Source organism: Ascaphus truei, chromosome 20, assembly GCF_040206685.1.
Source record: "Ascaphus truei isolate aAscTru1 chromosome 20, aAscTru1.hap1, whole genome shotgun sequence".
NCBI classification, from domain to species: Eukaryota; Metazoa; Chordata; class Amphibia; order Anura; family Ascaphidae; genus Ascaphus; species Ascaphus truei.
Window position 1 is genome coordinate 26,839,175 of NC_134502.1, and position 25,426 is coordinate 26,864,600.

General features: G+C 57.5%; 1 protein-coding gene across 1 annotated transcript in view; it reads left to right on the forward strand.

The window, feature by feature from the left end:
- The window catches only part of CACNA1A (calcium voltage-gated channel subunit alpha1 A), a 175,574-nt gene that overhangs the window by 40,857 nt on the left and 109,291 nt on the right, over positions 1 to 25,426 (forward strand). Inside the window, 5 exon segments of the mRNA XM_075577848.1 lie at positions 5,260 to 6,072; positions 6,716 to 7,125; positions 14,666 to 14,688; positions 14,690 to 14,808; positions 16,131 to 16,260. Coding sequence (XP_075433963.1) covers positions 5,260 to 6,072; positions 6,716 to 7,125; positions 14,666 to 14,688; positions 14,690 to 14,808; positions 16,131 to 16,260 — 1,495 coding nt within the window.

A 25,426-nucleotide genomic window follows, 5' to 3' on the forward strand; every position in this document is an offset into this window, starting at 1 on the left:
ATAGTCAGCGGAGGCCTGGAGGGTGGATAGTCAGCGGGGGCCTGGAGGGGGGATAGTCAGCGGAGGCCTGGAGGGGGGATAGTCAGGGGAGGCCTGGAGGGGGGATAGTCAGCGGAGGCGCGCCTGGAGGGGGGATAGTCAGCGGGGGCCTGGAGGGGGGATAGTCAGCGGGGACCTGGAGGGGGGATAGTCAGCGGAGGCCTGGAGGGGGAATAGTCAGCGGAGGCCTGGAGGGTGGATAGTCAGCGGAGGCCTGGAGGGGGGATTGTCAGCGGAGGCGCGCCTGGAGGGGGGATAGTCAGCGGAGGCCTGGAGGGTGGATAGTCAGCGGGGGCCTGGAGGGGGGATAGTCAGCGGAGGCCTGGAGGGTGGATAGTCAGCGGGGGCCTGGAGGGGGATAGTCAGCGGGGGCCTGGAGGGGGGATAGTCAGCGGAGGCCTGGAGGGGGGATAGTCAGCGGAGGCCTGGTGGGGGGATAGTCAACGGAGGCCTGGAGGGGGGATAGTCAGGGGAGGCCTGGAGGGGGGATAGTCAGCGGAGGCCTGGAGGGTGGATAGTCAGCGGAGGCCTGGAGGGGGGATAGTCAGCGGAGGCCTGGAGGGGGGATAGTCAGCGGAGGCCTGGAGGGGGGATAGTCAGCGGAGGCCTGGAGGGGGAATAGTCAGGGGAGGCCTGGAGGGGGGATAGTCAGCGGAGGCCTGGAGGGGGGATAGTCAGCGGAGGCCTGGAGGGGGGATAGTCAGCGGAGGCCTGGAGGGGGGATAGTCAGGGGAGGCCTGGAGGGGGGATAGTCAGCGGAGGCCTGGAGGGTGGATAGTCAGCGGGGGCCTGGAGGGGGGATAGTCAGCGGGGGCCTGGAGGGGGGATAGTCAGCGGAGGCCTGGAGGGTGGATAGTCAGCGGAGGCCTGGAGGGGGGATAGTCAGCGGAGGCCTGGAGGGGGGATAGTCAGCGGAGGCGCGCCTGGAGGGTGGATAGTCAGCGGGGGCCTGGAGGGGGGATAGTCAGCGGGGACCTGGAGGGGGGATAGTCAGCGGAGGCCTGGAGGGGGAATAGTCAGCGGAGGCCTGGAGGGTGGATAGTCAGCGGAGGCCTGGAGGGGGGATAGTCAGCGGAGGCCTGGAGGGGGGATAGTCAGCGGAGGCCTGGAGGGGGGATAGTCAGCGGAGGCCTGGAGGGTGGATAGTCAGCGGAGGCCTGGAGGGGGGATAGTCAGCGGAGGCCTGGAGGGGGGATAGTCAGCGGAGGCCTGGAGGGGGGATAGTCAGCGGAGGCCTGGAGGGGGGATAGTCAGCGGAGGCGCGCCTGGAGGGTGGATAGTCAGCGGAGGCCTGGAGGGGGGATAGTCAGCGGAGGCCTGGAGGGGGGATAGTCAGCGGAGGCCTGGAGGTGGGATAGTCAGCGGGGGCCTGGAGGGGGGATAGTCAGCGGAGGCCTGGAGGGGGGATAGTCAGCGGAGGCCTGGAGGGGGGATAGTCAGCGGAGGCCTGGAGGGTGGATAGTCAGCGGAGGCCTGGAGGGTGGATAGTCAGCGGGGGGCCTGGAGGGGGGATAGTCAGCGGAGGCCTGGAGGGGGGATAGTCAGCGGAGGCCTGGAGGGGGGATAGTCAGCGGAGGCCTGGAGGGGGGATAGTCAGCGGAGGCCTGGAGGGGGGATAGTCAGCGGAGGCCTGGAGGGGGGATAGTCAGCGGAGGCCTCGAGGGGGGATAGTCAGCGGAGGCGCGCCTGGAGGGGGGATAGTCAGCGGAGGCCTGGAGGGGGGATAGTCAGCGGGGGCCTGGAGGGGGGATAGTCAGCGGAGGCCTGGAGGGGGGATAGTCAGCGGGGGCCTGGAGGGGGGATAGTCAGCGGAGGCCTGGAGGGTGGATAGTCAGCGGAGGCCTGGAGGGGGGATAGTCAGCGGAGGCCTGGAGGGGGGATAGTCAGCGAAGGCCTGGAGGGGGGATAGTCAGCGGAGGCCTGGAGGGGGGATAGTCAGCGGAGGCCTGGAGGGGGGATAGTCAGCGGGGGCCTGGAGGGGGGATAGTCAGCGGGGGCCTGGAGGGGGGATAGTCAGCGGGGGCCTGGAGGGGGGATAGTCAGCGGAGGCCTGGAGGGGGGATAGTCAGCGGAGGCCTGGAGGGGGGATAGTCAGCGGAGGCCTGGAGGGGGGATAGTCAGCGGGGGCCTGGAGGGTGGATAGTCAGCGGAGGCCTGGAGGGGGGATAGTCAGCGGAGGCCTGGAGGGTGGATAGTCAGCGGAGGCCTGGAGGGGGGATAGTCAGCGGAGGCCTGGAGGGGGGATAGTCAGCGGAGGCCTGGAGGGGGGATAGTCAGCGGAGGCCTGGAGGGTGGATAGTCAGCGGAGGCCTGGAGGGGGGATAGTCAGCGGAGGCCTGGAGGGGGGATAGTCAGCGGAGGCCTGGAGGGGGGATAGTCAGCGGAGGCCTGGAGGGGGGATAGTCAGCGGAGGCGCGCCTGGAGGGTGGATAGTCAGCGGAGGCCTGGAGGGGGGATAGTCAGCGGAGGCCTGGAGGGGGGATAGTCAGCGGGGGCCTGGAGGGGGGATAGTCAGTGGAGGCCTGGAGGGGGGATAGTGGGCGGAGGCCTGGAGGGGGTATAGTCAGCGGAGGGCCTGGAGGGTGGATAGTCAGCGGAGGCCTGGAGGGGGGATAGTCAGCGGGGGCCTGGAGGGGGGGATAGTCAGCGGAGGCCTGGAGGGGGGATAGTCAGCGGGGGCCTGGAGGGTGGATAGTCAGTGGCGGGGGCCTGGAGGGGGGATAGTCAGCGGAGGCCTGGAGGGGGGATAGTCAGCGGAGGCCTGGAGGGTGGATAGTCAGCGGAGGCCTGGAGGGGGGATAGTCAGCGGAGGCCTGGAGAGGGGATAGTCAGCGGAGGCCTGGAGGGTGGATAGTCAGCGGAGGCCTGGAGGGTGGATAGTCAGCGGGGGCCTGGAGGGGGGATAGTCAGCGGAGGCCTGGAGGGGGGATAGTCAGCGGAGGCGCGTCTGGAGGGTGGATAGTCAGCGGAGGCCTGGAGGGTGGATAGTCAGAGGAGGCCTGGAGGGGGGATAGTCAGCGGAGGCCTGGAGGGTGGATAGTCAGAGGAGGCCTGGAGGGGGGATAGTCAGCGGAGGCCTGGAGGGTGGATAGTCAGAGGAGGCCTGGAGGGGGGATAGTCAGCGGAGGCCTGGAGGGTGGATAGTCAGAGGAGGCCTGGAGGGGGGATAGTCAGCGGAGGCCTGGAGGGGGGATAGTCAGCAGAGGCCTGGAGGGTGGATAGTCAGCGGAGGCCTGGAGGGGGGATAGTCAGCGGAGGCCTGGAGGGGGGATAGTCAGCGGAGGCCTGGAGGGTGGATAGTCAGCGGAGGCCTGGAGGGTGGATAGTCAGCGGGGGCCTGGAGGGGGGATAGTCAGCGGGGGCCTGGAGGGGGGATAGTCAGCGGAGGCCTGGAGGGGGGATAGTCAGCGGAGGCCTGGAGGGTGGATAGTCAGCGGAGGCCTGGAGGGGGGATAGTCAGCGGAGGCCTGGAGGGGGATAGTCAGCGGAGGCCTGGAGGGGGGATAGTCAGGGGAGGCCTGGTGGGGGGATAGTCAACGGAGGCCTGGAGGGGGGATAGTCAGCGGAGGCCTGGAGGGGGGATAGTCAGCGGAGGCCTGGAGGGTGGATAGTCAGCGGAGGCCTGGAGGGTGGATAGTCAGCGGAGGCCTGGAGGGTGGATAGTCAGCGGAGGCCTGGAGGGGGGATAGTCAGCGGAGGCCTGGAGGGGGGATAGTCAGCGGAGGCCTGGAGGGGGGATAGTCAGCAGAGGCCTGGAGGGTGGATAGTCAGCGGAGGCGCGCCTGGAGGGTGGATAGTCAGCGGAGGCCTGGAGGGTGGATAGTCAGCGGAGGCGCGCCTGAGTGGTGGATAGTCAGCGGAGGCACACCTGGAGGGTGGATAGTCAGCGGAGGCGCGCCTGGAGGGTGGATAGTCAGCGGAGGCCTGGAGGGTGGATAGTCAGCGGAGGCCTGGAGGGGGGATAGTCAGCGGAGGCGCGCCTGGAGGGTGGATACTCAGCAGAGGCACGCCTGGAGGGGGGATAGTCAGCGGAGGCGCGCCTGGAGAGTGGATACTCAGCGGAGGCGCGCCTGGAGGGTGGATACTCAGCGGAGGCGCGCCTGGAGGGTGGATACTCAGCGGAGGCGCGCCTGGAGGGTGGATAGTCAGCGGAGGCCTGGAGGGGGGATAGTCAGCGGAGGCCTGGAGGGTGGATAGTCAGCGGAGGCCTGGAGGGGGGATAGTCAGCAGAGGCCTGGAGGGTGGATAGTCAGCGGAGGCACGCCTGGAGGGTGGATAGTCAGCGGAGGCCTGGAGGGTGGATAGTCAGCGGAGGCGCGCCTGGAGTGTGGATAGTCAGCGGAAGCGCGCCTGGAGGGTGGATAGTCAGCGGAGGCGCGCCTGGAGGGTGGATAGTCAGCGGAGGCGGGTCTTGGATGGAGAGATTGGTTAGTCCAGATACTGGCCGGAATCCAGGGGCGGAGCCAGGAGAATGGTCAGTGTCCGTTGTGCTGCGGTCTGGGGTTGGAGCCGGGAGAGTGGTAGCGCATCCAAGAGCCGTGGTCAGGGGTTGGAGAGGGTGCGGGTAGTCAGAGAGCAAGCCGGGGTCGTTATCCAGAAAGGGTCCAATAGTCAAGCCGGGTCGGTACACAAGAAAGCAACTAGAGAGAAACAGCACGGCGAAACAGAACGTAGGAACACAAGGCTGGACGGGTTATGCTCAGCAATGAGGAAGTGAAAGAGCAGGGTTTTAAACAGGAGAGATGCATGACTGGGATTGAGAGGCGGGGCAGAGGTGCGGCCTCTGCGGAGGCAGAGATTGGCTGCAAGGCACAGGAGACGGGTGTGTGGACTTGCAGGTAGCTGGGGAGCGTGGTGACGACATCTGCAGAGGCGTCCACACTCATAGCTAACGCAGACAAACAACTCTCTCCCTTATCCCTCTCTCTCTCCATTTCGCTTCCTCTCTCCCTCTCGCTCCCCCCCCCCCCCCCATTGCGTTAACAATAACGGCGCTCTGCGGATAGGCGTTGGTTTTTCCGTTCACCCCAGCTTCTTACAATCCTGCCGAATGAGGTAGTTCAAATGAGTGCAGTTTGGAAAGGTTCCGTCCGCCATCTTGATTCAAGATGGCGCCCAGTTGTATCCAAACACAGACACAAACCTGCTCCGAGATCTCAGGACCCATCAGGTAATTCCCCACAAAGATATATACCACTCTGTTTAATCTGCCCCCGACAGGAAGGAGCAGCAGAGGAATCAGAAGATCAACATGTCGGTTTGGGAGCAGCGGACCAATGAAATGCGTCGACAGAACTTGGTGAACAGCCAAGAAGCTCTGTACAGCGAGCTGGACCCCGAGGAGCGCTGGAAGCTGTCGTTCATGCGGCCCGACGTCAAGACCCACTTGGACCGTCCGCTGGTGGTGGACCCCCAGGAGAACCGCAACAACAACACCAACAAGAGCCGCCCCGGCGAAGGGACGTCGCCCATTGAGCAACGCCTGTCCAGCCAGCGAGCGGAGGACTACCTCCGCAAGCAAGCCAGATTCCAGGAGCGGGGAGGGCGGGGGTACGACATGGGGCCGGAGCCCGGGCGCCGGCCGCGGAGCAAAGAGCAGGACATCACCAGGGACGTCCAGGGTCGGGATCAGGACTCGGGGCCGCCGGACAGGACGGGCGAAGTGGAAGGAGGGATACGTCCCCCCCAGGACCCGCACCGGCGGCACAGGGGCGGGGGGAGCAAGGAGAGCCGGAGCGGGTCGCCTCTGCCGCGGGGGGACGGAGATCACAGGCGCCACCGGGCGCACCGCAGAACGGGGGAGGAAGGGGAGGACGCGGGGGGAGGGAGGGGAGGCGGAGGCGGGGGAGAGAGGAGGGCGCGACACGGCAGGGAGGGGGGGAGGATGAGGGAGGTTGGAGGAGGAGGAGGAGGAGGAGGGGAAGGGGAGGGCCCGGAAGGGGAGAGGAGAAGGAGGCACCGCCACGCTGCCCAGTCCACGTACGAGAGCGACGCAAAGAGAGACGACAGGGAGAGGAGGCACCGCCGAAGGAAGTGAGTGAGGGCAGCGGGGGGTGGAAGGGAGGGAGGTGGAGAGATGTTGTACGGTGGGGAGGGAGCGGGGCTCTGCGGGAAAGGGGGGGGATTTGAGGGACGCTCTGCGGATGAGGGTGCGATGTTCTGCATGAGGGGCGAGGGAGCGAAGCTCTGCGGAAGAGGGAAAGAATGACGCTCTGCCGATGACAGAGGGATAGAGCGATGCTCTGCTGGAGAGGGAGGGAGTAAGACTGCAGATGAGAGAGGGATAGAGCGATGCTCTGCGGGAGAGGGAGGGAGTAAGACTGCAGATGAGAGAGGGATAGAGCGATGCTCTGCGGGAGAGGGAGGGAGTAAGACTGCAGATGAGAGAGGGATAGAGCGATGCTCTGCGGGAGAGGGAGGGAGTAACACTGCAGATGAGAGAGGGATAGAGCGATGCTCTGCGGGAGAGGGAGGGAGTAACACTGCAGATGAGAGAGGGATAGAGCGATGCTCTGCGGGAGAGGGCGCCATGTTTTGCAGAGGAGCGAGGGATGGAGCGATGCTCTGCGGTGAGGGGGGGGGTTGAGCAAGGAGAGTCGGGTCAGATATTAAGGGATTATTTGAAGGGGCAGAAGTTAAAGACTCACCCTTCTCCCCCCTCGCCCCCCTCCCGCAGGGATACAGCGGCCCCCGGCCCGGCCTCTGGTCCGAACCTCTCCACCACGCGACCCATTCAGGACCGGTCCCGCCAAGAGAACCAGCACCAGCACCCAGAGAACATGGACAACATCCGGAACACCAAACTGGTGACCAGCGAGCCCCCCCCTGCCGGGGGGGGCGGAGGCCCCAACCACACCCCCGCCAAGCTGGCCAACTGCGCCAACAGCAACGCGCCCGCGGGGAACTCCTCCCCCCGACGGGCGCCGCACCCCACCAACTCCGGCCCGCCCCCGGCCGCCCCCGACACCAGCCAGCAGCCCCTCAACCTCCCCGGAGAGACCGCCAAGGGGGCGAAAACCGCAGAGCAGACTGCCGTGGAGATCCCGCCTCCCTTCCCCGCGCCCGTGGAGAACGCCGTAGGACATGGTAACAGAGGGGGAGGGGGGCGGGAGAAGGGAGGGGGGGCGGGGGAAGGGAGGGGGGGGGGGAGATCACTCACTAAAGTCTGAGGATCTTTATCGATCTATTGTTGCTCTCCCGGCTGCTATAAGAGTAATAATAAGGCATCCGATGGATCACCGTTTCCCCCGCCACCCCACTAATTAATCTGTTTCCCCCCGACGCGTTTCGCGTCCGTGTTGCAGCCGCGAGACATGTTGTGTAGGCAGGTCTATCTCTCCGTGACTGTCTCGGCACGCCGGGTTCTCTCTCCTTGCAGTCACTTAGCGAGTCTGTGTCTTCTCTCTGCTATTTCACTGTCGATTTTTACACTCTTTTTCTCTAGTCTCTCTCTCTCTTTATTTCCTTTTTGCTCGGGAAGTCACTATCTATCCCCTTAGCTCTCTCTTTATGTCCCTCTTTTTGCCTGTCTGACTCTTTATCTCTCTCTTTCCATCTGACTCTCTCTCTCTTTTCTTGTCTGGCTCTCTCTCTGTGTCTCTTTCCCTATCTGCCTGTCTGTATTACTCTCTCTCTCTCTCTCTCTCTCTCTCTCTCTCTGTCTGACTGCCTCTCCCCCCTGTCTGGCACACTCTCTCTCCCTGTTTCTCTGTCTGCCTCTCTCTCTCTCTCTCTCTCCCTCTGTCTGTATCAATCTGTCTCCTCTCTCCCCTCAGTCAGTAAGACGGTCTCTCCCTCTCTGCTCACAGTCAGTAAGACGGTCTCTCCCTCTCTCATCACAGTCAGTAAGACGGTCTCTCCCTCTCTGCTCACAGTCAGTAAGACGGTCTCTCCCTCTCTCCTCACAGTCAGTAAGATGGTCTCTCTCTCTCTCCTCACAGTCAGTAAGACGGTCTCTCCCTCTCTGCTCACAGTCAGTAAAACGGTCTCTCTCCCTCTCTCCTCACAGTTAGTAAGACGGTCTCTCCCTCTCTGCTCACAGTCAGTAAGACGGTCTCTCCCTCTCTCCTCACAGTCAGTAAGACGGTCTCTCCCTCTCTGCACACAGTCAGTAAGACGGTCTCTCCCTCTCTCCTCACAGTCAGTAAGACGGTCTCTCCCTCTCTCCTCACAGTCAGTAAGACGGTCTCTCCCTCTCTCCTCACAGTCAGTGAGACGCTCTCTCCCTCTCTCCTCAGTCAGTAAGACGGTCTCTCCCTCTCTGCTCACAGTTAGTAAGACGGTCTATCGCTCTCTCCTCACAGTCAGTAAGACGGTCTCTCCCTCTCTCCTCACAGTCAGTAAGACAGTCTCTCCCTCTCTCCTCACAGTCAGTAACACGGTCTCTCCCTCTCTCCTCACAGTCAGTAAGACGGTCTCTCCCTCTCTCCTCACAGTCAGTAAGACGGTCTCTCCCTCTCTGCACACAGTCAGTAAAACTGTCTCTCCCTCTCTCCTCACATTCAGTAAGACGGTCTCTTCCTCTCTCCTCACAGTCAGTAAGACGGTCTCTCTGCCTCTCTCCTCACAGTCAGTAAGACGGTCTCTCTCGCTCTCTCCTCACAGTCAGTAAGACGGTCTCTCCCTCTCTGCTCACAGTCAGTAAAACGGTCTCACCCTCTCTCCTCACAGTCAGTAAGACTGTCTCTCTGCCTCTCTCCTCACAGTCAGTAACATGGTCTCTCCCTCTCTCCTCACAGTCAGTAAGACGGTCTCTCTGCCTCTCTCCTCACAGTCAGTAACACGGTCTCTCCCTCTCTCCTCACAGTCAGTAAGACGGTCTCTCCCTCTCTCCTCACAGTCAGTAAGACGGTCTCTCTGCCTCTCTCCTCACAGTCAGTAACACGGTCTCTCCCTCTCTCCTCACAGTCAGTAAGACGGTCTCTCCCTCTCTCCTCACAGTCAGTAAGACGGTCTCTCTGCCTCTCTCCTCACAGTCAGTAACACGGTCTCTCCCTCTCTCCTCACAGTCAGTAACACGGTCTCTCGCTCTCTCCTCACAGTCAGTAACACGGTCTCTCCCTCTCTCCTCACAGTCAGTAAGACGGTCTCTCCCTCTCTCCTCACAGTCAGTAAGATGGTCTCTCCCTCTCACAGTCAGTAAGACGGTCTCTCTCTCTCTCTCTCTCTCTCTGTCTGACTGCCTCTCCCCCCTGTCTGGCACACTCTCTCTCCCTGTTTCTCTGTCTGCCTCTCTCTCTCTCTCCCCCTGTCTGTATCAATCTGTCTCCTCTCTCCCCTCAGTCAGTAAGACGGTCTCTCCCTCTCTGCTCACAGTCAGTAAGACGGTCTCTCCCTCTCTCATCACAGTCAGTAAGACGGTCTCTCCCTCTCTGCTCACAGTCAGTAAGACGGTCTCTCCCTCTCTCCTCACAGTCAGTAAGATGGTCTCTCTCTCTCTCCTCACAGTCAGTAAGACGGTCTCTCCCTCTCTGCTCACAGTCAGTAAAACGGTCTCTCTCCCTCTCTCCTCACAGTTAGTAAGACGGTCTCTCCCTCTCTGCTCACAGTCAGTAAGACGGTCTCTCCCTCTCTCCTCACAGTCAGTAAGACGGTCTCTCCCTCTCTGCACACAGTCAGTAAGACGGTCTCTCCCTCTCTCCTCACAGTCAGTAAGACGGTCTCTCCCTCTCTCCTCACAGTCAGTAAGACGGTCTCTCCCTCTCTCCTCACAGTCAGTGAGACGCTCTCTCCCTCTCTCCTCAGTCAGTAAGACGGTCTCTCCCTCTCTGCTCACAGTTAGTAAGACGGTCTATCGCTCTCTCCTCACAGTCAGTAAGACGGTCTCTCCCTCTCTCCTCACAGTCAGTAAGACAGTCTCTCCCTCTCTCCTCACAGTCAGTAACACGGTCTCTCCCTCTCTCCTCACAGTCAGTAAGACGGTCTCTCCCTCTCTCCTCACAGTCAGTAAGACGGTCTCTCCCTCTCTGCACACAGTCAGTAAAACTGTCTCTCCCTCTCTCCTCACATTCAGTAAGACGGTCTCTTCCTCTCTCCTCACAGTCAGTAAGACGGTCTCTCTGCCTCTCTCCTCACAGTCAGTAAGACGGTCTCTCTCGCTCTCTCCTCACAGTCAGTAAGACGGTCTCTCCCTCTCTGCTCACAGTCAGTAAAACGGTCTCACCCTCTCTCCTCACAGTCAGTAAGACTGTCTCTCTGCCTCTCTCCTCACAGTCAGTAACATGGTCTCTCCCTCTCTCCTCACAGTCAGTAAGACGGTCTCTCTGCCTCTCTCCTCACAGTCAGTAACACGGTCTCTCCCTCTCTCCTCACAGTCAGTAAGACGGTCTCTCCCTCTCTCCTCACAGTCAGTAAGACGGTCTCTCTGCCTCTCTCCTCACAGTCAGTAACACGGTCTCTCCCTCTCTCCTCACAGTCAGTAAGACGGTCTCTCCCTCTCTCCTCACAGTCAGTAAGACGGTCTCTCTGCCTCTCTCCTCACAGTCAGTAACACGGTCTCTCCTCTCTCCTCACAGTCAGTAACACGGTCCTCTCGCTCTCTCCTCACAGTCAGTAAGACGGTCTCTCCCTCTCTCCTCACAGTCAGTAAGACGGTCTCTCCCTCTCTCCTCACAGTCAGTAAGATGGTCTCTCCCTCTCACAGTCAGTAAGACGGTCTCTCTCTCTCTCTCTCTCTCTGTCTGACTGCCTCTCCCCCCTGTCTGGCACACTCTCTCTCCCTGTTTCTCTGTCTGCCTCTCTCTCTCTCTCCCCCTGTCTGTATCAATCTGTCTCCTCTCTCCCCTCAGTCAGTAAGACGGTCTCTCCCTCTCTGCTCACAGTCAGTAAGACGGTCTCTCCCTCTCTCATCACAGTCAGTAAGACGGTCTCTCCCTCTCTGCTCACAGTCAGTAAGACGGTCTCTCCCTCTCTCCTCACAGTCAGTAAGATGGTCTCTCTCTCTCTCCTCACAGTCAGTAAGACGGTCTCTCCCTCTCTGCTCACAGTCAGTAAAACGGTCTCTCTCCCTCTCTCCTCACAGTTAGTAAGACGGTCTCTCCCTCTCTGCTCACAGTCAGTAAGACGGTCTCTCCCTCTCTCCTCACAGTCAGTAAGACGGTCTCTCCCTCTCTGCACACAGTCAGTAAGACGGTCTCTCCCTCTCTCCTCACAGTCAGTAAGACGGTCTCTCCTCTCTGCCACAGTCAGTAAGACGGTCTCTCCCTCTCTCCCAGTCAGTAAGACGGTCTCTCCCTCTCTCCTCACAGTCAGTAAGACGGTCTCTCCCTCTCTCCTCACAGTCAGTGAGACGCTCTCTCCCTCTCTCCTCAGTCAGTAAGACGGTCTCTCCCTCTCTGCTCACAGTTAGTAAAAACGGTCTATCGCTCTCTCCTCACAGTCAGTAAGACGGTCTCTCCCTCTCTCCTCACAGTCAGTAAGACAGTCTCTCCCTCTCTCCTCACAGTCAGTAACACGGTCTCTCTGCCTCTCTCCTCACAGTCAGTAAGACGGTCTCTCCCTCTCTCCTCACAGTCAGTAAGACGGTCTCTCCCTCTCTGCACACAGTCAGTAAAACTCTGTCTCTCCCTCTCTCCTCACATTCAGTAAGACGGTCTCTTCCTCTCTCCTCACAGTCAGTAAGACGGTCTCTCTGCCTCTCTCCTCACAGTCAGTAAGACGGTCTCTCTCGCTCTCTCCTCACAGTCAGTAAGACGGTCTCTCCCTCTCTGCTCACAGTCAGTAAAACGGTCTCACCCTCTCTCCTCACAGTCAGTAAGACTGTCTCTCTGCCTCTCTCCTCACAGTCAGTAACATGGTCTCTCCCTCTCTCCTCACAGTCAGTAAGACGGTCTCTCTGCCTCTCTCCTCACAGTCAGTAACACGGTCTCTCCCTCTATCCTCACAGTCAGTAAGACGGTCTCTCCCTCTCTCCTCACAGTCAGTAAGACGGTCTCTCTGCCTCTCTCCTCACAGTCAGTAAGACGGTCTCTCTGCCTCTCTCCTCACAGTCAGTAAGACGGTCTCTCTGCCTCTCTCCTCACAGTCAGTAACACGGTCTCTCCCTCTCTCCTCACAGTCAGTAAGACGGTCTCTCCCTCTCTCCTCACAGTCAGTAAGACGGTCTCTCTGCCTCTCTCCTCACAGTCAGTAACACGGTCTCTCCCTCTCTCCTCACAGTCAGTAACACGGTCTCTCGCTCTCTCCTCACAGTCAGTAAGACGGTCTCTCCCTCTCTCCTCACAGTCAGTAAGACGGTCTCTCCCTCTCTCCTCACAGTCAGTAAGATGGTCTCTCCCTCTCACAGTCAGTAAGACGGTCTCTCTCCCTCTCTCCTCACAGTCAGTAAGACGGTCTCTCCCTCTCTCCTCACAGTCAGTAAGACGGTCTCTCCCTCTCTGCACACAGTCAGTAAGACGGTCTCTCGCTCTCTCCTCACAGTCAGTAAGACGGTCTCTCCCTCTCTCCTCACAGTCAGTAAGACGGTCTCTCCCTCTTCCTCACATTCAGTAAGACGGTCTCTCCCTCTCTCCTCACAGTCAGTAAGACGGTCTCTCCCTCTCTGCACACAGTCAGTAAGACGATCTTTCGCTCTCTCCTCACAGTCAGTAAGACGGTCTCTCCCTCTCTCCTCACAGTCAGTAATACGGTCTCTCCCTCTCTCCTCACATTCAGTAAGAAGGTATCTCCCTCTCTCCTCACAGTCAGTAAGACAGTCTCTCGCTCTCTGCACACAGTAAGTAAGACGCTCTCTCGCTCTCTGCACACAGTCAGTAAGACGGTCTCTCGCTCTCTCCTCACAGTCAGTAAGACGGTCTCTCGCTCTCTCCTCACAGTCAGTGAGACGGTCCTCTCCCTCTCTGCACACAGTCAGTGAGACGGTCTCTCCCTCTCTCCTCACAGTCAGTAAGACGGTCTCTCGCTCTCTGCACACAGTCAGCAAGACGCTCTCTCGCTTTCTGCACACAGTCAGTGAGACGCTCTCTCGCTCTGCACACAGTCAGTAAGACGCTCTCTCGCTCTGCACACAGTCAGTAAGACGCTCTCTGCACACAGTTAGTAAGACGGTCTCTCGCTCTCTCCTCACAGTCAGTGAGACGGCCTCTCGCTCTCTGCACACAGTCAGTGAGACGGTCTCTCCCTCTCTGCACACAGTCAGTAAGACGGTCTCTCCCCTCTCTCCTCACAGTCAGTAAGACGGTCTCTCCCTCTCTCCTCACAGTCAGTAAGACGGTCTCTCTGCCTCTCTCCTCACAGTCAGTAACACGGTCTCTCCCTCTCTCCTCACAGTCAGTAAGACGGTCTCTCCCTCTCTCCTCACAGTCAGTAAGACGGTCTCTCTGCCTCTCTCCTCACAGTCAGTAACACGGTCTCTCCCTCTCTCCTCACAGTCAGTAAGACGGTCTCTCCCTCTCTCCTCACAGTCAGTAAGACGGTCTCTCTGCCTCTCTCCTCACAGTCAGTAAGACGGTCTCTCTGCCTCTCTCCTCACAGTCAGTAACACGGTCTCTCTGCCTCTCTCCTCACAGTCAGTAAGACGGTCTCTCCCTCTCTCCTCACAGTCAGTAACACGGTCTCTCTGCCTCTCTCCTCACAGTCAGTAAGACGGTCTCTCCCTCTCTCCTCACAGTCAGTAACACGGTCTCTCGCTCTCTCCTCACAGTCAGTAAGACGGTCTCTCCCTCTCTCCTCACAGTCAGTAAGACGGTCTCTCCCTCTCTCCTCACAGTCAGTAAGATGGTCTCTCCCTCTCACAGTCAGTAAGACGGTCTCTCTCCCTCTCTCCTCACAGTCAGTAAGACGGTCTCTCCCTCTCTCCTCACAGTCAGTAAGACGGTCTCTCCCTCTCTGCACACAGTCAGTAAGACGGTCTCTCGCTCTCTCCTCAGTCAGTAAGACGGTCTCTCCCTCTCTCCTCACAGTCAGTAAGACGGTCTCTCCCTCTTCCTCACATTCAGTAAGACGGTTTCTCCCTCTCTCCTCACAGTCAGTAAGACGGTCTCTCCCTCTCTGCACACAGTCAGTAAGACGATCTTTCGCTCTCTCCTCACAGTCAGTAAGACGGTCTCTCCCTCTCTCCTCACAGTCAGTAATACGGTCTCTCCCTCTCTCCTCACATTCAGTAAGAAGGTATCTCCCTCTCTCCTCACAGTCAGTAAGACAGTCTCTCGCTCTCTGCACACAGTCAGTAAGACGCTCTCTCGCTCTCTGCACACAGTCAGTAAGACGGTCTCTCGCTCTCTCCTCACAGTCAGTAAGACGGTCCTCTCGCTCTCTCCTCACAGTCAGTGAGACGGTCCTCTCCCTCTCTGCACACAGTCAGTGAGACGGTCTCTCCCTCTCTCCTCACAGTCAGTAAGACGGTCTCTCGCTCTCTGCACACAGTCAGTAAGACGCTCTCTCGCTTTCTGCACACAGTCAGTGAGACGCTCTCTCCGCTCTGCACACAGTCAGTAAGACGCTCTCTCGCTCTCTGCACACAGTCAGTAAGACGCTCTCTCGCTCTCTGCACACAGTCAGTAAGACGGTCTCTCGCTCTCTGCACACAGTCAGTAAGACGCTCTCTCGCTCTCTGCACACAGTCAATAAGACGCTCTCTCGCTCTCTGCACACAGTCAGTAAGACGCTCTCTCTCGCTCTCTGCACACAGTCAGTAAGACGGTCGCCGTGTCCCCCGCTGCCCCTGAAGCAGGATGAGAAGAAGGAGGATGAGGAAGAGGAGGATGGAGGAGGGAAGGGGCCGAAGCCGATGCCGCCGTTCAGCTCCATGTTTATTCTGTCCACCACGAATCCGTGAGTGCCTCCTCTATCCCTCTCCCCCCCCCAATATCTCCTCCCCTCTATCCCTCCTCTCCCCTCCCAATATCTCCCCTCCTCTATCCCTCTCCCCCTCCTCTATCCCTTTTCCCCCCTCCTAATATCTCCCCTCCTCTATCCCTCTCCCCCCCTCCCAATATCTCCCCTCCTCTATCCCTCTCCCCCCTAATAATATCTCCCCTCCTCTATCCCTCTCCCCCCTCCCAATATCTCCCCTCCTGTATCCCCTCTCCCCCCCTCCCAATATCTCCCCTCCTGTATCCCTCTCCCCCCCTCCCAATATCTACCGCCCTCTATCCCTCTCCCCCTCCCAATATCTCCCCTCCTCTATCCCTCTCCCCCCTCCTAATTATCTCCCCTCCTCTATCCCTCTCTCCCCTCCCAATATCTCCCCTCCTGTATCCCTCTCCCCCCCTCCCAATATCTCCCGCCCTCTATCCCTCTCCCCCTCCCAATATCTCCCGCCCTCTATCCCTCTCTCCCCCCCTCCCAATATCTCCCCTCCTCTATCCCTCTCCCCCCTCCCAATATCTCCCACCCTCTATCCCTCTCCCCCCCTCCCAATATCTTCCGCCCTCTATCCTTCTCCCCCCTCCCAATATCTCCCCTCCTCTATCCCTCTCCCCCCTCCCAATATCTCCCGCCCTCTATCCGTCTCCCCCCTCCCAATATCACCCCCCCCTCTATCCCTCTCCCCCTCCCAATATCAACCCTCCTCTATCCCTCTCCCCCTCCCAATATCACCCCCCTCTATCCCTCTCCCCCTCCCAATATCTCCTCCCCTCTATCCCTCTCCCCCCCCTCCCAATATCTCCCCTCCTCTATCCCTCTCCCCCTCCCAATATCTCCTCCCCTCTATCCCTCTCCCCCTCCCAATATCTCCTCCCCTCTATCCCTCTCCCCCATCTCCCAATATCCCCCTCTCCCAATATGTCCCTCTTTCTCTCCCCCTCTCCCAATATCTCCACTTCCCCTCTCTCTTTCACTCCATGCCACTCTATCTTTCTCCCTCTCTTTCTCACTCCCTCTCTCTCCTCCTCTCCCTCTCTCTCACACTCTCGCCCCCCTCATGCTCTCCCCCACTCTCTCCTGTCTTTCCCACTTCCCCTCTCTCTCTCTCTCTCACTCCATGCCCCTCTCTCTTTCTCACTCCCTCTCTCTCCCCCTCTCCCACACTCTCTCCCCCCTCACTCTCCCCCCCCCCCCCCCTCTTCCACTCTCACGCACTCTCTCCCCCCCCCTCGCCCCCCTGTCTCCCTCACTCCCTTACTCTCCCCCCCCCCTCTCTCTCCCTGCAGCCTCCGCCGCCTCTGCCATTACATTGTCACTATGCAATACTTCGAGATGTGCATCTTGATGGTGATCGCTATGAGCAGCATCGCTCTGGCCGCGGAGGATCCCGTTCAGCCCGACGCAACTCGCAATAATGTGAGTCCCTCCTACGCTCCCCTTCCCCCCCCCCCCCAGCACCTGCCCTCCCCCCACTCGTCTCACCTCTCCTCTTCCCCGTGTGTTAGCACTGATACAGCAAGTCAGGAAGCTGAACACCTCACACACACCTGACCCATGCACGTGTGTGTGTACAAACGGTGTGCGTGTGTCTGTGTGTGTGTGTGTACAACTGTGTGCGTGTGTGTCCATGTGTGTATTTGTGTGTGTGTCTGTACAACTGTGTACGTGTGTGTGTATGTGTGTGTGCCTGTGTTTCTTTGTGTGTAAATCTTTGTATTTGTGTGTCCTTGTGTGTGTGTGTGCCTCTGTATCTGTGCCTGTATTTGTGCGTGTTTACAACTGTTTTTTGTGTGTGTATTTGTGCGTGTGTGCTTGTGTTGTTTGGGGTACAACTGTGTGTGTCTGTGTATTTGTGTGTGCATATCTGTGCCTGTCTCTGTGTAAATCTGTGCTTGTATGTTATATATATCATTATCATCTCCTGCCCGTGTCTCCCCCACTGCTGGATGAAGTCTCCCCAGTGATCTCCCAGGTCCTGCGGTTACAGCCTCTCTTCTCCATGTCGCTCCCACAAATTCCCTCATCCCATCCTCTCCAGCCCGTGTCTCCCCACTGCTGGATGAAGCCTCCCCAGTGATCTCCCAGGTCCTGCGGTTACAGCCTCTCTTCTCCACGTCGCTCCCACACATTCCCTCATCCCATCCTCTCCAGCCCGTGTCTCCCCACTGCTGGATGAAGCCTCCCCAGTGATCCCCCAGGTCCTGCGGTTACAGCCTCTCTTCTCCACGTCGCTCCCACACATTCCCTCATCCCATCCTCTCCAGCCGTGTCTCCCCACTGCTGGATGAAGTCTCCCCAGTGATCTCCCAGGTCCTGCGGTTACAGCCTCTCTTCTCCACGTCGCTCCCCACACATTCCCTCATCCCATCCTCCCCAGCCCATGTCTCCCCACTGCTGGATGAAGCCTCCCCAGTGATCCCCCAGGTCCTGCGGTTACAGCCTCTCTTCTCCACGTCGCTCCCACACATTCCCTCATCCCATCCTCTCCAGCCCGTGTCTCCCCACTGCTGGATGAAGCCTCCCAGTGATCTCCCAGGTCCTGCGGTTACAGCCTCTCTTCTCCATGTCGCTCCCACACATTCCCTCATCCCATCCTCTCCAGCCCGTGTCTCCCCACTGCTGGATGAAGTCTCCCCAATGATCTCCCAGGTCCTGCGGTTACAGCCTCTCTTCTCCACGTCGCTCCCACACATTCCCTCACCCCATCCTCTCCGGCCCGTGTCTCCCCACTGCTGGATGAAGCCTCCCCAGTGATCTCCCAGGTCCTGCGGTTACAGCCTCTTCTCCACGTCGCTCCCCACACATTCCCTCATCCCATCCTCTCCAGCCTGTCTCCCCACTGCTGGATGAAGTCTCCCCAGTGATCTCCCAGGTCCTGCGGTTACAGCCTCTCTTCTCCATGTCGCTCCCACACATTCCCTCATCCCATCCTCTCCAGCCCGTGTCTCCCCACTGCTGGATGAAGTCTCCCCAATGATCTCCCAGGTCCTGCGGTTACAGCCTCTCTTCTCCACGTCGCTCCCACACATTCCCTCACCCCATCCTCTCCGGCCCGTGTCTCCCCACTGCTGGATGAAGCCTCCCCAGTGATCTCCCAGGTCCTGCGGTTACAGCCTCTTCTCCACGTCGCTCCCACACATTCCCTCATCCCATCCTCTCCAGCCTGTCTCCCCACTGCTGGATGAAGTCTCCCCAGTGATCTCCCAGGTCCTGCGGTTACAGCCTCTCTTCTCCATGTCGCTCCCACACATTCCCTCATCCCATCCTCTCCAGCCCGTGTCTCCCCACTGCTGGATGAAGTCTCCCCAATGATCTCCCAGGTCCTGCGGTTACAGCCCCTCTTCTCCACGTCGCTCCCACACATTCCCTCACCCCATCCTCTCCGGCCTGTGTCTCCCCACTGCTGGATGAAGCCTCCCCAGTGATCTCCCAGGTCCTGCGGTTACAGCCTCTCTTCTCCATGTTGCTCCCACACATTCCCTCATCCCATCCTCTCCAGCACGTGTCTCCCCACTGCTGGATGAAGTCTCCCCAATGATCTCCCAGGTCCTGTGGTTACAGCCCCTCTTCTCAACGTCGCTCCCACACATTCCCTCACCCCATCCTCTCCGGCCCGTGTCTCCCCACTGCTGGATGAAGCCTCCCCAGTGATCTCCCAGGTCCTGCAGTTACAGCCTCTTCTCCACGTCGCTCCCACACATTCCCTCATCCCATCCTCTCCAGCCCGTGTCTCCCCACAGCTGGATGAAGCCTCCCCAGTGATCTCCCAGGTCCTGCAGTTACAGCCTCTCTTCTCCACGTCGTTCCCACACATTCCCTCATCCCATCCTCTCCAGCCCGTGTCTCCCCACTGCTGGATGAAGTCTCCCCAGTGATCTCCCAGGTCCTGCGATTACCGCCTCTCTTCTCCACATCGCTCCCACACATTCCCTCATCCCATCCTCTCCAGCCGTGTCTCCCCACTGCTGGATGAAGTCTCCCCCAGTGATCTCCCAGGTCCTGCGGTTACAGCCTCTCTTCTCCACGTCGCTCCCACACATTCCCTCATCCCATCCTCCCCAGCCCATGTCTCCCCACTGCTGGATGAAGCCTCCCCAGTGATCCCCCAGGTCCTGCGGTTACAGCCTCTCTTCTCCACGTCGCTCCCACACATTCCCTCATCCCATCCTCTCCAGCCCGTGTCTCCCCACTGCTGGATGAAGCCTCCCAGTGATCTCCCAGGTCCTGCGGTTACAGCCTCTCTTCTCCATGTCGCTCCCACACATTCCCTCATCCCATCCTCTCCAGCCCGTGTCTCCCCACTGCTGGATGAAGTCTCCCCAATGATCTCCCAGGTCCTGCGGTTACAGCCTCTCTTCTCCACGTCGCTCCCACACATTCCCTCACCCCATCCTCTCCGGCCCGTGTCTCCCCACTGCTGGATGAAGCCTCCCCAGTGATCTCCCAGGTCCTGCGGTTACAGCCTCTTCTCCACGTCGCTCCCACACATTCCCTCATCCCATCCTCTCCAGCCTGTCTCCCCACTGCTGGATGAAGTCTCCCCAGTGATCTCCCAGGTCCTGCGGTTACAGCCTCTCTTCTCCATGTCGCTCCCACACATTCCCTCATCCCATCCTCTCCAGCCCGTGTCTCCCCACTGCTGGATGAAGTCTCCCCAATGATCTCCCAGGTCCTGCGGTTACAGCCTCTCTTCTCCACGTCGCTCCCACACATTCCCTCACCCCATCCTCTCCGGCCCGTGTCTCCCCACTGCTGGATGAAGCCTCCCCAGTGATCTCCCAGGTCCTGCGGTTACAGCCTCTTCTCCACGTCGCTCCCACACATTCCCTCATCCCATCCTCTCCAGCCTGTCTCCCCACTGCTGGATGAAGTCTCCCCAGTGATCTCCCAGGTCCTGCGGTTACAGCCTCTCTTCTCCATGTCGCTCCCACACATTCCCTCATCCCATCCTCTCCAGCCCGTGTCTCACCACTGCTGGATGAAGTCTCCCCAATGATCTCCCAGGTCCTGCGGTTACAGCCCCTCTTCTCCACGTCGCTCCCACACATTCCCTCACCCCATCCTCTCCGGCCTGTGTCTCCCCACTGCTGGATGAAGCCTCCCCAGTGATCTCCAGGTCCTGCGATTACCGCCTCTCTTCTCCACATCGCTCCCACACATTCCCTCATCCCATCCTCTCCAGCCGTGTCTCCCCACTGCTGGATGAAGTCTCCCCAGTGATCTCCCAGGTCCTGCGGTTACAGCCTCTCTTCTCCACGTCGCTCCCACACATTCCCTCATCCCATCCTCCCCAGCCCATGTCTCTCCACTGCTGGATGAAGCCTCCCCAGTGATCCCCCAGGTCCTGCGGTTTACAGCCTCTCTTCTCCACGTCGCTCCCACACATTCCCTCATCCCATCCTCTCCAGCCCGTGTCTCCCCACTGCTGGATGAAGCCTCCCAGTGATCTCCCAGGTCCTGCGGTTACAGCCTCTCTTCTCCATGTCGCTCCCACACATTCCCTCATCCCATCCTCTCCAGCCCGTGTCTCCCCCACTGCTGGATGAAGTCTCCCCAATGATCTCCCAGGTCCTGCGGTTACAGCCTCTCTTCTCCACGTCGCTCCCACACATTCCCTCACCCCATCCTCTCCGGCCCGTGTCTCCCCACTGCTGGATGAAGCCTCCCCAGTGATCTCCCAGGTCCTGCGGTTACAGCCTCTTCTCCACGTCGCTCCCACACATTCCCTCATCCCATCCTCTCCAGCCTGTCTCCCCACTGCTGGATGAAGTCTCCCCAGTGATCTCCCAGGTCCTGCGGTTACAGCCTCTCTTCTCCATGTCGCTCCCACACATTCCCTCATCCCATCCTCTCCAGCCCGTGTCTCCCCACTGCTGGATGAAGTCTCCCCAATGATCTCCCAGGTCCTGCGGTTACAGCCTCTCTTCTCCACGTCGCTCCCACACATTCCCTCACCCCATCCTCTCCGGCCCGTGTCTCCCCACTGCTGGATGAAGCCTCCCCAGTGATCTCCCAGGTCCTGCGGTTACAGCCTCTTCTCCACGTCGCTCCCACACATTCCCTCATCCCATCCTCTCCAGCCTGTCTCCCCACTGCTGGATGAAGTCTCCCCAGTGATCTCCCAGGTCCTGCGGTTACAGCCTCTCTTCTCCATGTCGCTCCCACACATTCCCTCATCCCATCCTCTCCAGCCCGTGTCTCACCACTGCTGGATGAAGTCTCCCCAATGATCTCCCAGGTCCTGCGGTTTACAGCCCCTCTTCTCCACGTCGCTCCCCACACATTCCCTCACCCCATCCTCTCTCCGGCCTGTGTCTCCCCACTGCTGGATGAAGCCTCCCCAGTGATCTCCCAGGTCCTGCGGTTACAGCCTCTCTTCTCCATGTTGCTCCCACACATTCCCTCATCCCATCCTCTCCAGCACGTGTCTCCCCACTGCTGGATGAAGTCTCCCCAATGATCTCCCAGGTCCTGTGGTTACAGCCCCTCTTCTCAACGTCGCTCCCACACATTCCCTCACCCCATCCTCTCCGGCCCGTGTCTCCCCCACTGCTGGATGAAGCCTCCCCAGTGATCTCCCAGGTCCTGCAGTTACAGCCTCTTCTCCACGTCGCTCCCACACATTCCTCATCCCATCCTCTCCAGCCCGTGTCTCCCCACTGCTGGATGAAGCCTCCCCAGTGATCTCCCAGGTCCTGCAGTTACAGCCTCTCTTCTCCACGTCGTTCCCACACATTCCCTCATCCCATCCTCTCCAGCCGTGTCTCCCCACTGCTGGATGAAGTCTCCCCAGTGATCTCCAGGTCCTGCGATTACCGCCTCTCTTCTCCACATCGCTCCCACACATTCCCTCATCCCATCCTCTCCAGCCCGTGTCTCCCCACTGCTGGATGAAGCCTCCCCAATGATCTCCCAGCTCCTGCGGTCACAGCCCCTCTTCTCCACGTCGCTCCCACACATTCCCTCATCCCATCCTCTTCAGCCTGTGTCTCCCCACTGCTGGATGAAGTCTCCCCAGTGATCCCCCAGGTCCTGCGGTTACAGCCTCTCTTCTCCACGTCGCTCCCACACATTCCCTCCTCCCATCCTCTCCAGCCGGTATCTCCCCACTGAAGGATGAAGCCTCCCCAGTGATCTCCCAGGTCCTGCGGTTACAGCCTCTCTTCTTCACGTCGCTCCCACACATTCCTTCATCCCATCCTCTCCAGCCCGTGTCTCCCCACTGCTGGATGAAGCCTCCCCAGTGATCTCCCAGGTCCTGCAGTTACAGCCCCTGTTCTCCACGTCGCTCCCACACATTCCCTCATCCCATCCTCCCCAGCCCGTGTCTCCCCACTGCTGGATGAAGCCTCCCCAGTGATCTCCCAGGTCCTGTGGTTACAAGCCTCTCTTCTCCACGTCGCTCCCACATTCCCTCATCCCCATCCTCTCCAGCCCGTGTCTCCCCACTGCTGGATGACGCATCCCCAGTGATCTCCCAGGTCCTGCGGTTACAGCCTCTCTTCTCCACGTCGCTCCCCACACGTTCCCTCATCCCATCCTCCCCAGCCCGTGTCTCCCCACTGCTGGATGAAGCCTCCCCAGTGAACTCCCAGGTCCTACGGTTACAGCCTCTTCTCTACGTCGCTCCCACACACGTTCCCATCCCATCTTCCCATCTTACTTTGGGTCGTCGTCTTGGTCTTTTCATCTCGATGTTGTTGAGATAAGTATCCAGTAGAAGACCAGACTGTGTGGTGCTCTTAAACGTAGACTCAGCAATTTCAATTATATTGTATACATAGTGTTTGTCCTCGAAGTATCCCACATATAAATGGTGACCACCTATAGTATAAACACCTATTTCCACCAGAAATCAATAAACCGGAAGAGTATAACCCTGTTAGGTAAATACTCACACTAGCTAGTGTCCAGCCAAATCATTGAATAGGAAAAAATGGTGTAGTAGAGTAAATAAACTCACTTAAAGCAGGTGGTCCTCCCGGGATTTACCTTCTAGGTGCGTGCATCCGGTACTCCACAGCAAGAGCAGATATCCAGGAAGGAGAGTTGGAGCACAGCTACATGAAAAAACAATCGCTAGAGAGTGTGTCCCAAAATAAGAGGTTTATTGGGTCAGAGCATGGTACAGAAAAAATAGAGCCCTCAGGCCCCCACCGACATGTTTCGAGCGTGCGCTCTTTATCAAGGTGTACGAGATAAGTATCCAGAAATGATCCAGAGCCAGGTTAGGGGGTTCCCGGGGGAGTACAAACACAGCCCCGACGTACGTTTCGCTACCCCTTGCTTCATCCACGGGCTTAAAGTATTCTATTGTGGCTACTTCACAGCATGACATCCACCCATTGCCTTACCACGCAGTCCCTATTGGACTCTTTAATCAGCTTTTCTGCTGCTCGCAGCGCAATTGGATTACACTAACTGTTAGTGTCCTTTTTAAGCCTGATCGGACTCCACTACTTTAAGACCCCCGGACGAAGCAAGGGGTAGCGAAACGTACATCGGGGCTGTTTTTGTACTCCCCCGGGAAACCCCCTAACCTGGCTCTGGATCATTTCTGGATGCTTATCTCTACAACATGGCTATCGCTCAATTTTCCTTCCAGGACTTTCATGCTTCTCATCTTGTGGTGACTATTGAGCATATCTAGCATAGTTCCTTTACTGTGGTTATTTGCACACATTATTACCTGTGGTTGGTGATTGAGTGGTACTATATTATTGTATCCATAAAGGTAGAGCACCTCAGTATCCAGTTTTAGATCCCCATTTTTTGACCCGTCCGGTCTGCAGATACATGAGCAGGACACATTCATTTTCTGGTTTTATCCATTCTGCACAGTATTTCTTTGACCTTCCGTTTTAGATTTAAAACCAGAGACAGAACATAAAACACAGACAGAGCTCAGTGCACATCCAGTGAAACTCATACACGGTAACAGTGCCTAAATATATATGTATAAATATCTATTAAATGAAATGGTCTTTTAGTTTAACATTTTTGGCCAAAATTGTTGTAAGCCCCTGAGCCACTGCACGGCAGACCACGTTTCTATTTTAGAACATGAAATATTCACCCTCTGTGCATAAACCAGCATTAATGCTTTAGGGGTTCCCGAGGGGACGGTTTTAAGATTTGGTGTAATTCGTGTGTTTTTTTTTTTCATTGAATAAATCTTATCATCATTATTATTGCTTGAGTGCTTTTAGTGGGATTCTTTTGCTTTCTTTTCTCATACAATATGGTCCCCATCATTATTATTAATTTGATCTCACTATTTGATTATAGCAATTTTGTGTCATTTTTGTAGTTAGTTTGCAGGCTTATCTGTTCGTGTATATATATATATATATATATATATATATATATATATATATATATATATACAGTGTTCGACAAACCTATACATTTGCTCGCCCCGGGCGAGTGGATTTAACATCGTGGCGAGCTCCTATTGGCCCAAGCAGCACACGTGTGGTACTAGGTGGCGAGTAGATTTTTTTGTTCGGCGAGTAGATTTTTTTGTTCGGCGAGTAGATTTTTTGGTGATTTGTCGACCACTGTGTGTGTGTGTGTGTGTGTGTGTGTGCATGTATGTATGTGTATATATATATATATATATATATGTGTGTGTGTGTGTGTGTGTGTGTGTATGTACATATATATATATATATCTGTGCAGGCTGCTGGAGGAGTGCTGCAGCACGGGGAGGATTGAGCTGTATTTGGGACACAATGTAAGGATGAGATATATGTGTGTATGTGTGTATATATGTGTGTGTGTGTGTGTATATATATATATCTGTGCAGGCTGCTGGAGGCGTTGAGCTGTATTTGGGACACAATGTAAAGATGAGATACAAAGGACTGACAGTCCTGTTAATCACTCCCCCCCCCCCCTGCTCCCCCCCCCCCCTCTCCTATCGCTGCTTACCTTGCAGTTCTGTGCTCTATACTCACACACAGGGGCTGGACAGCTCCCATGGGGAGAGGAGAGGGGGGGGAGTAAAGAGGGGGGGGGGGGGGGGGGAGTGAGAGGGGGGGGCAGTTGATTGAAATAATGGGAACAGCGGCCCCAGTGGAAGCTTTGTGTGCGTGTGTGTATACAGTACATATATATATTCATTTATATATACATACATCTATATATACGTATGTCCCTACAACCAATATAAATACACCGATGCGTAGAAACGTGTGTGTGTGTGTAGTTATATATCTATTTAAACATCTGCAGTGTGTGTGCGTATATATATATATATCTATTTAAACATCTGCAGTGTGTGTGCGTATATATATATATATCTATTTAAACATCTGCAGTGTGTGTGCGTATATATATATATATCTATTTAAACATCTGCAGTGTGTGTGTGTGCATATATATATATATGTTGCAGACCTGCCTAAGACATGCAGATGAGCATACAGCTATATTTTCATATATATATATATGTACAGGCAGTCCTCGCTTTACAACTTATGGCTTATCCAACGCTGTGCAATGCATACCTATGTTCATTTTCACAACGCCAAAACGGCTTATCCAACGCTCTTACGACGCTTTGCAACGTTATATGTG